Raw genomic sequence first — 12,787 nt, forward strand, 5'->3', positions numbered from 1 at the left:
TGCTGAGGCTGTTGCTGTGGGAGACGCAACCACGCACCCCGGCAGCAGCGCTCCCGCTGCCCCAAGGAGCCGCTCCCTCAGCCCCGCGGCCGCTCCGTGAGCCCCAAGGAGCCGCTCCCGCTGCCCCAAGAAGCCGCTCCGGGAGCCCCAAGGAGCCGCTCCGTGAGCCCCGCGGCCGCCCCTCAGCCCCGCGCCCGCCCGGAAGCGGAAGGACGGCGGCGGCAGCTTCCGGCTCCGGTGCCCTTGGGCCGGCGGGGTGCAATGGCGGCGCTGGGGCTGCTGCGGGCGGGGCTGGTGCGGCCTCACGCCGCTCAGATGGGTGAGTGCCCGCGGCCCCGCTGCCCCGGCGCCGGCCCTGGCCCTGCCCTGCCCTGACACCTCGCCACCCCCTTGTCTCCTCAGCTTTCCTCGGGAGGACCCTTGGTCGCGGCCCCGCGGCCCTGGCGGCCGTCACCGATCGGAGCGCTCCGGCCCGGCAGAGCCACGGTGCCCCGCAGCGGAGCCACGGTACGTCCCGCGCCCCGGTGCAGCTCCCGCCGCCCGCCCGTGTGTGTGTGTGCGCGCGGTGGGACTTCTATCCGTAGCCGGCTCCCAGCACAACGCTTCTCAGCCCGCGCCGGGCCATGTTTCCCCGCCCTCGAAACGATTTCTCTAGGGCAGCCCAAGGGCTCGTTCTTCCGTTGCAGCCGCGGCTGGGCAGGATTGTTCGAGCCAGGAAGGAGGTGCGAGTAAGCACGGGCAGAAGAAATGGATGTGTTCACAGTGTTTTGTAGCGAGTTACTGACATTACCAGAATGGGTTACCGCAGCTCCCACAGCACTGTTCTCAGTGGGTAGCTCGGCTGTGCATTCACGCTCTGCCCGGGTCTGATTTCCAACAAGGTGTGTGTGACTTAACGCTGATGTTGGCATGAAGTGTGTGAACCCTGCAAGTTTTTAAGTAGCAGATATTAACCAAACATTAAAAAACCTTAAATCTCTGCTAAGTAGCAAAGATGGGAGTTTTGCCCAATGTGGAAAAGGTTGAAAGAAATAATCGGGGAGGTTGAACGTTTTGGTCCTGCAGCGGTAAGAAAAGGAAACGCTGCAGTTGTGACTTTCTTGAACAGCAGAGCTTCTGGTTCACAGAGGTTAATCTGAGAAGTCTAGTCTGCAGGCAGAGAGTATTTGTTGGATTGTTTTTTCCTCTCTTCGTGTGGCAAGGCTGATGAAGGCAATGAAAGGTGACTGTGGCGAGACCAAGTTCCGGTCCATCCTTTGCGCAATAAAATATGACAAACGTGACCAGAGGTTCAGGATGTTTTGTAGCCATTACAGAAGAGGAAAGGATGAAGAAACAGTTGTAAAAAAAATCAGCTTAAATGTAGCTGAGCCACTTCTTTCTATTCTGGACTTCACTATAACAGCAGCCTTCAGGCATGTGCTCTGAAGCAGTCTTGGGTATGGAGTTCTACAGGGTCTTAGCCCACAGCCTAGGTCGCTTTCACGTTTTACTTCAGATTCTTTGCTTTCCTTACCTTGTTACTTTTCCATGTTTCTTCTTCCCTGCAAAAACACAAAAGAAAATAAAACCGTTCCCCTTTTGGTTTAAGCGTAGGGATAATATCTGTTGGGCAAGCACTTTGAGGTTACTGTGTTACAAAGGGAATTTCACAGAGTCTTGGTGTTTTTAGCCTGGGCTGATGCTGTTATTCTGATTCAAAATATTGCTTATGATGATTGGGTTTGACTTGCTCTAGAATCTTCTAGATGTTTTTGGATTCTTTTTTACCTCTGTGATAGTATTTGCATGCTTCTAAAAAGCAAGAGTTGGCTGCAGAGCTCCCAAACCCATATTTCTATTTCCAGAGTAATCTGTTAAGTGTCTCAAATTTACCTCGCTGAGTATCAATGTAGGACTGAAATCCTTTGGCCTTCAGATTACTTCTAGGCCCTATATCACTGTGACGGTCTCAGAAGTTTAATCTGCTCTTTACAGTTAAAAATAGCATTAGAGACAGAACTGTGCACAGAGTTATCATGTGCCTTTCACTGGAACTTGTAGTCCTTTCTCAAAAGGTGGGAAGAGTAAATAGTGTGTAACAGTCAGGAAACTCGCTGACAAAAAGGCTCTGCCTTTGGAGACGCTTCTTTCCTGTGGGTTGACTTGGACCTTAGTCTTGAACAAGCAGTTGTGAAAGTAGGATGAGCATTTGTTTTGACTTCACCTGTTGAGCATCTGTTCTTTTGTAACAAACGAAGGTTCTCTTTCTTAGCAGCACCAAAGAGAGAGGAGTATTGAAAATTAACCTGTTAGACATTGTAAAATAAAGAGATATTCTGTAGCAGTAATTCAAAAGTTTTGCTTGGATGAAAGCTTAGTAATCAGGTTGAAGAAAACATTATTGTGTGGTGCTGATCAGGACAAGGTATCTGTTTTTAAGGTTACAGCACTTCAAAGTGGAACTTGGCACTTAAAAATACTTCTCCTTACAGGTGGTTCCAAGGCCGCATCTTTGCACTGGACAGGCGAGCGAGCTGTCAGTGTCCTCCTTCTGGGTCTCCTTCCTGCAGCCTACCTGTATCCTGGACCGGCCATGGACTATTCACTGGCTGCAGCTCTCACTCTCCATGGCCACTGGTAAGGACAATAGATCCCTCAGAATTAAAAGTCCAGTAGTCAGAATGGCTTCAAGCCTTAGGTCTTAAATCTGTATGTGACAGCCTACAGACTTATTTCCTGACCTAGTGTAAAACACCTGGAAAGAGATGCAAGCAAAGACCTTGCTCTCCAGGTTCTGTGATGGTCATGACCTTTGACAAGACTAGTTGTACCTTGGTCTTCCTTTGTCACGCTGTTCTCTCAGTCAGAAGGCAGGATACATGTTACAATTCAGGAATCCATAAGCATTCTCTAGTGTTCTTCTGCGCAGTATCTCACCTCAATTCCTTGTCACTGTCTGTGAGGAAGAACCTTGGGTGTTTTCATCCTGTGGAAGAATCAATGTTGTGTGAACAAAAAGAACGGAATAAAACAAGAAGTTCTACAAGCCAGTGGGCTGGCTTGGCATCTCTCAGTGGTGATGAGATTATGCATAGTAAAGAGATGACGGCAACTCTTCCACTGCAGAAGCTGAGACCTTCATCATTGTTTTCATGCTTCCTGGGAAATGGATGCTTGCTCATGTTCTTCTTAAATGTAGTTCTACTGTGATGGCATTCTTTAGGAAAGGTTGATGATAGAGGGTGAAAAACATGATGTGTTTGAGCCATCTTAGTAGAATGCTCACATAAACTGGGTGGATTTGAGTGAGGAATGCTCTTTCAGCCTTTTTCTCCTTCTTATTCTATAGGGGTCTTGGACAGGTTATAACTGACTACGTCCATGGAGATGTACCCATTAAACTGGCCAATACAGGTCTGTACGTACTGTCGGCCGTTACCTTTGCTGGCCTCTGCTACTTTAACTATTATGATGTTGGTATCTGCAAGGCTGTTGCCATGCTGTGGAGCCTCTAAGATGCAACCAAGTCCCTGACAAACATGATTGTTCACTGCTGCCTCTGCTTCATTGTATTTTTACCAACATGTTTAATGCAAAGCAAATGAATCACCAAGGGTCCATAGTTGGTACATTCTGCAGCGAGTTCAGAGCTAGTCTTTTAGAAGTAAATATCAAACAGCAGTAAAAATGTTAGCAAAGAAGAAGTGGGTTTAAAGTGGATAATGTCCAGTGAGGTGATTCAAGCTACACTGTAAAGTAGAAGGAATTAATTACATCAGTGACAGACTTACATAGCTGAAGGTGATTTTCCTTGTAACAGCAGCTTTACTGATGCTTTTCTAAAATAACTGTTGTGGGTTTCCCATTTTGTAAAACAAACTTGATTGCAGAGAACTGAACTATTATTTATAATGACATCACAACAATTGAACTGTATGTAAGGCACACCTTGTAACTCTTTGGACCCTAAGAGTTGATGTAAAGAAGGCAATATTTTTTTTCTTAATTCATACAATAAAGAATTTACAGAAATTGTGTGTGTGTGCATGAATGATTTTTACTGCTTTTGAGTTACTTAAAATGTATTTTCCTGCAGGTGGGCTTTTTTCTCCTAAAATCAAGTTAAAATACTAAATCATACTGTCATGTTACTGTTCATAGTGTTACTTTGCACGACTTCATTACTAACATTCAGATGTTATAAAACAAAAAACATTTTCATGAACAGGTGTTGTCCTTAACACAGAGGAGACTTAGGCTTAATATTAGAGTAGCATCCCTTAGAAAATGCAGCAATAAAAATGCAGCAATAATTCTCTTAGAAGAAAAAATACTTTCACAGATTCATTTTAGGAGCCATACACAGCTTTTATGATTTCCCTGGAACCTCTGTGTTCATCTGCAACATTTTGGGGGTGGTTGTTTTCTAAGTAAACACAGGTACACATTTTCCTGTGTGACTCAAAAGACAACATACACCTTTTCTGTCATAGCTTAACATGAGACTCATAGCTTAACATGACACCATCCTCTGTTATGTCCTTAGAGCATTTAAGGGGGAGAGATGAGATTCAGGTTTCTTATTTTCATAGCATTAAGGAGTGGTTAACGGTTGCATTCTACTGGTACTCCTGTTGTACTCTTAAAAGAATTGTGTGCTACCATCCATCTGATTATGCAATAAACAAAAGGAACAAGCTGCTGTTTGAACTCTACAAGACTTTTTTTAACATCAGAATTGGAATTTTTATGTATTTATTAATTGCTGTAACCATGTGAAACACCATGTAACAGGGCACTTGTGTTTCGCTGATCTTGTGGTCAGAATTGAGATGGTTGCTGCTGTGTGATGTGGTGTGATTTAGGTTTGCAAGTCACATTCATGAAGAAGAGGCACATCTGTGAGTCAAGGGTAAGTACCTCGCTGCGATCTGAGTATCACAGGAAGTGGTTGACATTTCTTCTTTTGTGACAAAAAGCAAGATGCATCTGTGTGTGGTGTTTGTTCCAGGTATCTTGTGTGAGAAATGAGCTACAGAACAACTCTGGGAATGTAGTAGTCAAAACCTGTGCTGTTAGGGGTTAGCAACTCTAAGACAAGTTCACTGTGTTTGAAGCAGGAATGGAAAAGTAATGACCTGAGCTTTCTCAATGGGAAAACAGCTCTATTAGAACTCTAATTGTTCAGGTAAGTCAACAGTTTTCTAAACCAAGATTTCCAGCGAGTTAAAAATTGTCTGTTATTTCTGCTTCAGTTGAAGGGGCGAAAATGTCAGTGTTTAACTGAGATTCATAAAGATGCTCAAGACATATTCATGATGCAAAAAAGTAGTTTCAAAGTGTTTATTGGCCAGGTGCATGGTCTGTTTATCAAATCTATTCTTTCCAGCGGTGTTCTCTCCCACCCCAAAACAGGTCTTTTGATAACAGCTGTTTGATAACAGGCAGTAAAGATTTTAGGGATCAAACTGTACAGAACTATATACACTTTTGTATTATTATTTCTTCCCTCTAATTCTCTTTCCTCCTGTCTGACTGTAAAACATTCTTCTGCTTCTATTTCCGCTTCTATTGGATTCATTTTCCCTTGTAGGACGCTCATTTCTGTACTGACTTACAGTAGCTAAAAGCATACAGCTGGCTTGTCTCGCATGAAGAAAGAATAAGATGTATTTTATAAAAGCCAAAATATATTTAAAGACTGTTGTGGTTGTGGCTTTCATTCTGGCTGAAGTTAGAGAAGCTCATCTTCATGGTTTCATCCACTTCATCTTCTCTTGGCAGTTTCTTTAGAATTAATTTTCTTAAGGAACCTGCTTCCTCAAAGGCCAAGAACATCCCTTGTTCTAGTGAGGATTCAAACTTAAATGCTTTGGAGCTACAGGATGTAAATGTCTTTTTGAAAAAGATGATGTTGCTTTCTCCAGGAATGTCTTTGGGAACTTCTCCTTCCTGAGGAAGACAAAAGGAATGGGTTAGTCCCACCACAAGACCTGAGCAGTTCCGTTTCAGCTCACATATGTCTAAATACTTCATTTTGCCTGCTACTTATGTATACACAAGGTATGGAAAGCAGATACTTACCCTAAATCTAACTATCGTTTTTCCACATTCTTTATCACAATACATGTAATAGCTTTTATCTTCTACCTTGACACTGAATGCAACAGGCATCCCCGCTGAAGGTGTGGTAGTTTTATAATAGTGAATGGAGAAGTGCATTCCATTGCCTAAATACAAAGTGTTCATTATTAGTAGTCTGCTCAGGAGGGAGCTGCAACAGCTTGGCCATTTTATGTCTTACCATTCCATGGGCAACTGCTGTCTTCCCAGGACACTTTCCCTGTCAGAAGAGCCAAGAATTTTTATGATGCTGGTAGCACAAACTGGACTTTCTGCAATACTTGACTTTTCAACCAAGATTCCGAATTTGCAAGAAAGCTTGTGAAGTTGCCAGTTAGTATGTGTGGGATGTTCAGATCCTTTATGTGCATGCATAAAGTGAGAATGGGAATTGTAATCATCTGTAAATCAGATGGTATCTGTATATAGGTGATCTCTAAATACATGTTCAACAAATACAGTTCTGAATTAATTACTGAGCCCCCCCTCAGAGCTTTTAGTGCTAAATACATTGTTCAAACCTAAGAATGACTGGTTATAATTCAACACAAAAACAAAAAGTGGAAGGGTGTGGGGGAAGAGGGAGAGTAGGAACTCACTTTGTGATCAGAGATAACCAAAAATCTTAGCAGCCTGGTCTGCGTGGGACATCCTGCATGCCTCAGTCTAATCCTGGCATCTAATCCATTGCCAATGCACAAGACAAAATGTCAGCTCAGTTAGCTTTATCCTTACAAATATACTGTCAGTCTTTACTCTCAGTCATCATTTAGAGTCAGTGATTACAAAGAACAAAAGCATATTGAGAGTAAAAAAGCCCCAAGCCAGTGCAATGGTTATAGCATGTATTTAAAACCTGGTGTACCAGATCTCATCTCCTGATCTGTCACATCTTCAAAAGCTGCCACGTTTAAGTCTGGTCGAACCACAAGCAACTGGCTATTGACATTTCGAAGGACATGGTGGAGAATTTTTTCCTTACTAAAGGCATCACATTCCAGCCCTGTAGAAGTATTAAGCAAAGAAAGTCAAGTATTTTAGCTGTCATCTCCTTAAATCTTTAGTTTGCTGCAGGCTTAGTCTTGATGTTTTCATTCTAAGAACTTATTTTGCCTGGTGTTAATCTCAAACAAGACAGAGGCTGTGTCATTATTTTCAACCCAGGCAAGACAGAAGGATTTCCCAGATTACAGCAGTCTGTCTATAAGCAAGAGAAGCTTTTCTGTCTGTTAATGAGAGTTCAGAAGCAACAGCTGCCTGTTTTGTCCAACAACTGCAATTGCATCAAAAGGCCCTTCTGTGGGGGAAGCTGCTACTGTGTACCTTAGGAAGAAATAAAGCAACATGGACTTCAGAAGGAGAAGGTGAGCTGTAGCTCCCCTTTTTACACCAGCCATTGTCAGTTTGAAAACTTTTTTCCCTAAGGCCTGCAAAGCATTTGTGGGTTAGTAAGCGTGAGCAGGTTAGTTCAGCTAACATTGATAACGAAGTTAAGTTCCAGGCTTTCAGCTTACCATCATCATCTTGGTTCCAAATGAGCAATGAAAAACAAAACCCAAAAAAGAAAGAAAAAAACATTAAGCTCTGCCCTCACAAAAGAAACCACTTTCTGCTCAGTTTTGCTCTGCAGGATGGGAACCCAGCCAGCCACCTACACGTTTCCAGTTGTGCTCCCCAGTAGCACTAACTCCCCATGCTGAGCTGCTCTACAGTGTGTTTTATCTGTGAGCATAACAGGCTCAAAAAAACCGATGAAACAACCAGTCATTTGAGAACTGGGAGTTACCACCAAACCAAGAGGTATGCAAAATGTTTTAGGGTTACTTAAGGGTCAGGTGAGTTTAAGATTATAACCAAGGAATAAACAGCATGTAAATTTCTGTTTTGTATTGTATGAAGCAACAAATATTCCAGATACTGGGCAAACAGTACTTCAGACTGAAGCTTATGGGAAAATTAGGTGGAATCAGATGGATAAATGAATTGGTTTTAATCTATATTCAAACAGAGAAGGTTCTTAAATGCTGAATTGTTGAGCAATAATACACTATTGACTTGTTAACACACTTGGACAACTGTGTCAGATTTGCTTTGCAGAGAACAGCTTGGCTCTGTAATCAAGAAACTATCATTCTTCTAAGTGGGTGGGATTGTAAGTGCTTTGAGGATTGCCCAGGTAGCATAGGGCGGGGGAAATGGGATTCCACAAACCAAGGATGCCCAAGGAACGGGTCGAATTGTATCTCAGCTTTTGATCTACGCAGAAAGAAGAAAGTGTCTCTTGCAGCAGTGGGTAGTAATTACCTGCAAAATAGAGGCAGAAATTGTCTCCAAATTGTACTGCACACACAAGAATCTCTTCATCACTCATCTTTACTCTGCCAAAAACAGAGGATTCAGCGTTAAGAAAGTTACTCTAAGGGAGTTCTTGGGCAAGCTCTCTCCTGGTGTGCAGCACTTGTACTAAGGATGGCATGTTCCACTACCTGTTGAAAACCTGCTTTTGAATAATTGCTTTTCTCCTCTGTTGCCTTTTACCATTTAGCATAATCACTCAGAGTAACGTAGAGCGTTCTTCCTGTTATTTTACAGAACTTTTCATTGATTTTCGTTACCATTTTCTCTTTCTATGAGAAGGCCAGTAAGTAGCTCCATGAACACTTCATCAAATTAATTCTCTTGGGCCTACAAAAGTTATCTTACCATCACTTGATTTTTTGTTTCTGATTTTCAGATAGGGACTAGGTTAAGACTGGATTAAGCACCTTGTTACTGGCCATTAAACCATAGAAGTTATTAAGTCTACACTGACTGATCTTTCAAGTTTTTTCTGTAAACGACAGAACTTCCAAAATACCCAAAACTTAGTCCCCCTTTGGCTGCCCCTTGGAAAGGCCCGTGTCTTTTGCATCTTGAGCTAGGATTGTGTAGGTTCCTGGAAAAGTTGGAATAGAGTTTATCTTGCAGTAGCAGTGGTTTGCTTATGGTGGTTTAGCTTTAAGTCAGGTTGAATCCTGAGCTTGATTTCCTAGCTGTTCTCTTTCAAGAGTGACACAGAGAAAAGTGATGAAGAGGTTGGGGATAACAGCAGTCGTTTTATGGAAACCCAAACCGAGCCAACTCCGAACTCCTCCGAACAGACAGCTTCTGTACTCGAGACTTTCCAGCCCTTGTACACACCTCAGGATTCATTTAAAACTAGCTCAGGCCTGCACCCCACCTCTAAGGTCAAGACACAAACCCTTCCAAGAACCCGAGGCAGCGCAGTAACTCACCCGCGATGAAACACGGGTGCAAGCACGCGGAAGCGGGTTAGAGCAGGGCCGGGCCCGGCGATTCGTGCACCCGAGCTGGAGCGGAGCCCGGTACCGCAGCACGGCGGCGAGCCCAGCCCCCGGGCACCCTGCGCCGCGGCTCCTCGGCGGGCTGCAGCCGAACGATGCACCGAACGATGCACCGACCGCAGCCGGCGGAGCCGCGGGGACCGCCACCCCCCGCCGCACGCCTCGCCCCCCGGCCCGCTGCCCACCGCGGATGCACCTGTACGTCGGGAGCCCGGAGCGCTGCCTGCAGAGGCGGTGCCCGGGCAGAGGCGGCCCCGGCGCTCCCGAGCCGGCCCCGGCGCTCCCGAGCCGGCCGTCAGCGCCGCTCCGCCTCCATGCAGCCCCGCGCCGGCCGGGGGGCGCGGGCTCTGCTGCCTCAGGCGTGTGCCGTGGTTTGGCAGAGGCTCGCCTCGCTGTGCGCCAAAATAACCTGACTGAACAAACTGCAGACGGATTTGGAACACTTTCCCTATCTTGATTTCTGTCTACGGTTGCATTTATGCAGCGCCACTTCCCCTTCTCGGTGCAGAGAGAATGCAAGTCACGCAAATCTGAGGTTACAAAGGAAGCTTTTTGCGGCCCCCCTCGCCTTACTTCAGCCAGATGTCGTCAGAGAGCACGTCTTGTTTCCACACCGGCGCGTTGCAGTCTGTTCGCTTGGTCCATAAAGTCTCAAGTGTTAGTGTTGAAACGGGCGTTAGCTGTCAGCGGGTGGACTTCCCCTTCACACGCAGGCTGGCAAGTTGCCTGTAAAGATTGCATCTGCCTGCCAGTTCTAAGGCTGAAAACAGGCTGCCTTGTATCCATCTTCTCACATCAAGAAATACACCACTGGTGTCTGTGGGAAATCCTCGAATGATGTTCCATCCCTTGGCACATAAGTAGCTTCAGGGGAGGAATTCAGTCTCCTCTCAGAAAAAGTACAGCAGAAACTGGCTAGTAGTCTAAACCAGATTGATAGATAGCTCCTAATTTGTCAGCTGTAAATTATTTCCCAAGTGTGCATTAACTGCAAATAAATAAACCGAAAATGCTGCAGCCCCAGGGCATGATGCTTTTGGAATGTAAGTCTTGCTTTGGTGGATGTGGAGTGCTTAATACAACAAATGTTGCTGTAATTGCAGCAGTGAACACTGCAGTGATGGGACAACTGAGGCCATAAAACCCAGGGAAGAGAACTTGGAAATAAATAGTTAACCAGCATTTTAGCATATAGTATTTTTAGTCTGAAGAACTCATCAGTGTAAATTGGAATCTGCATGCCTGGATTTTCTGTTTGGAATGCTGACCAGCAAGGCATTAAGGCATCAGCTGTGGAGCTTACTGGGTAAACTGAAAAGGCTCAAGTTTTATCACTGGACCATGAGGGGGGAAGCACACCAAAATGCCCCCCAAAAACAACCCTCCCAAAAAAAGACCAGCTAAAAAACGAAGACGTTTTCTCACCTGCCTGCATGCCTGCTACTGCTTTTGGGAGAAAACAAGCAAGCAAGCAAATAGAAGAGTACAATACATATCTATAGGGAATGCTTTAATGTCTATATGATGAAACTAAGGAGATAATTTTGAGGCCCATCTTTCAACCTCAACTGAAACAATAATCCTAAAAATAAAAATACTATCCATTTCACTAATAACCGTGGATTTTAACTATTCTACCAACAAGGAACAGTGTCTTTCTCTGACGTGTTAAGAAACAAAACTATGTGCACTACAGAAATTTATCTTCTTCCATTAAAGTTGTTGAAAGAAACTATTGAAATTGCTTCCCAAGAATTTTAAAGAGGAATTCAACAACAGAGGAAAACCTCCTGTTTCTGACAAAGAGAGAAAAAGTCACTTTTGGCAGCTACTGCGTTCAGGTAAGAAGTATATATCCCTATTTACAGATCCTCACTCACACTGGCTGAATTTCTATGGGACAGCAATATTATTTCATCCTCTTTCAACTTCTTGTTTTGCTACCTGGTATTCCGTGTGTGTGGGGAGTGGTGTGTACCTAACCCTGTGTACCAGGGAGATATCCGAGTTTGATTCAAATGCCTACATCTAGCTGATTTCTGTATACAATAACTGTAATTCTACTGTTCCTATTGGAGGTTTATTTGAATGGTTAGTTCTTACAGGAAAATAAATCAACTGTTTTAGACTGAAGTGGTGTCTGGTTCTGGTCACTCGTTTCTGTCCTTTTTCCCGATAGCTATTTCGTAACAAATAGTTCCTTTCTGTGAAGTATGATTAAATTGCTTCTTGGTCTTTTTTCAGCTCAATTAAACAGCTTCAGCCCTCTGACTTTCTACCTCTGAATAATTTTCCTCAGCTTCAAGATAAAATTAATGTCTCTTCTCTTTCCTGCAATTTACTTTTAACATTTTTGGCTTTTAATTGTGCACCAGAGCTTTAATGAGGAGAGTTCCCCTTTTGCTTGTGTTTCAGGTTCCTGGACACCTAACTTTTTTGCTTCCTTGCACAAAGAAATAGATATATTTTTAAATGATGCTCTATGAATTATGTATTATTTAGCCTTTTTTTTTTTCTCATTAGGTTTAAATTTACATCACTAGTGAAATGCCGAATAATATGGCACTTGGTACCAAAACTTGTGCAAAAGTGCCAAAACCAATGCTAGTCAGCCAACATTATTTACATTGTAATAACTGCTGGCACTAATATTTTTGGCTTATTGACATTCTGTATGGAACTGTCAATAAGGAGGTCTTTCTGTCAGCTTTCGAGATACTAAAAATTCAAACAGGTCACTCAGCATGTTGAATAAAAGGAGTTTTCTTCTCTTACTCTGTACACATTTGCATTTATAAGATCTTAACCCATACCAACAACTTCTACTATAAGTTTTAATCTTGCATTTTATTCTTGCATTTTACTGTTTCTGTCTTAAAGGATCTGGAACGACTTTTAGAGTAACAGCTTAGACATCTTGTTTTTTAATCTGAGCTTTCTCCATCCATAAGATACTAAAAGTGATAAAACAGATGTTTCATTTAATCACAGTGTCTGTTCATATCTAACATACTAATGGCAACTCAATTATGTAATCACTTCAGGAACATTTGCCTATAATATTCTTTCATATCCATTTCTTAATGTTTAGATAGTATCAATAATAAGAGAAATACCTGTGTTTTTAAAGAATAATTTAACGAAGTGGGCCCTGGCAGCACATTGAATATTGCTGCTGCTTTGGGGAAGTGTCTAGTTCTTGTTTGCTCATCAGTTTCATTTCTTGTCCAGAGTGTTGACTTTCAGAGCCTATTTGGGTAACATGCTGAAGGTTTTGATCCTTACTTCTCTTAAAACCAGAAATTTAAAGGCAAAATGTGGAGGAAAAATTGTTTACT

At 43.3% G+C, this 12,787-nt stretch overlaps 2 protein-coding genes across 2 annotated transcripts; one reads left to right on the forward strand and one right to left on the reverse strand.

The window, feature by feature from the left end:
* Positions 1–11: 11 nt before the first annotated feature.
* On the forward strand, positions 12–4,014 carry SDHD (succinate dehydrogenase complex subunit D). Its single transcript, XM_062014246.1, has 4 exons — positions 12–319; positions 403–507; positions 2,475–2,619; positions 3,332–4,014. Exons 1-4 carry the CDS (start codon positions 262–264, stop codon positions 3,495–3,497), a joined length of 474 nt encoding a protein of 157 aa, XP_061870230.1. The 5' UTR covers positions 12–261; the 3' UTR covers positions 3,498–4,014.
* Positions 4,015–5,294: 1,280 nt separating this feature from the next.
* Positions 5,295–10,012, reverse strand: IL18 (interleukin 18). The gene is made up of 6 exons (XM_062014249.1): positions 9,646–10,012; positions 8,410–8,483; positions 7,620–7,628; positions 6,971–7,108; positions 6,067–6,212; positions 5,295–5,934 (listed from the first exon to the last, which is right to left on the reverse strand). The coding sequence occupies exons 2-6, from the start codon at positions 8,474–8,476 to the stop codon at positions 5,677–5,679; spliced, it is 618 nt and encodes a 205-aa protein (XP_061870233.1). The 5' UTR covers positions 8,477–8,483; positions 9,646–10,012; the 3' UTR covers positions 5,295–5,676.
* Between the last annotated feature and the right edge of the window lie 2,775 nt (positions 10,013–12,787).

The sequence above is a fragment of the Colius striatus genome, chromosome 23 (assembly GCF_028858725.1).
Source record: "Colius striatus isolate bColStr4 chromosome 23, bColStr4.1.hap1, whole genome shotgun sequence".
In the NCBI taxonomy this organism is placed as follows: Eukaryota; Metazoa; Chordata; class Aves; order Coliiformes; family Coliidae; genus Colius; species Colius striatus.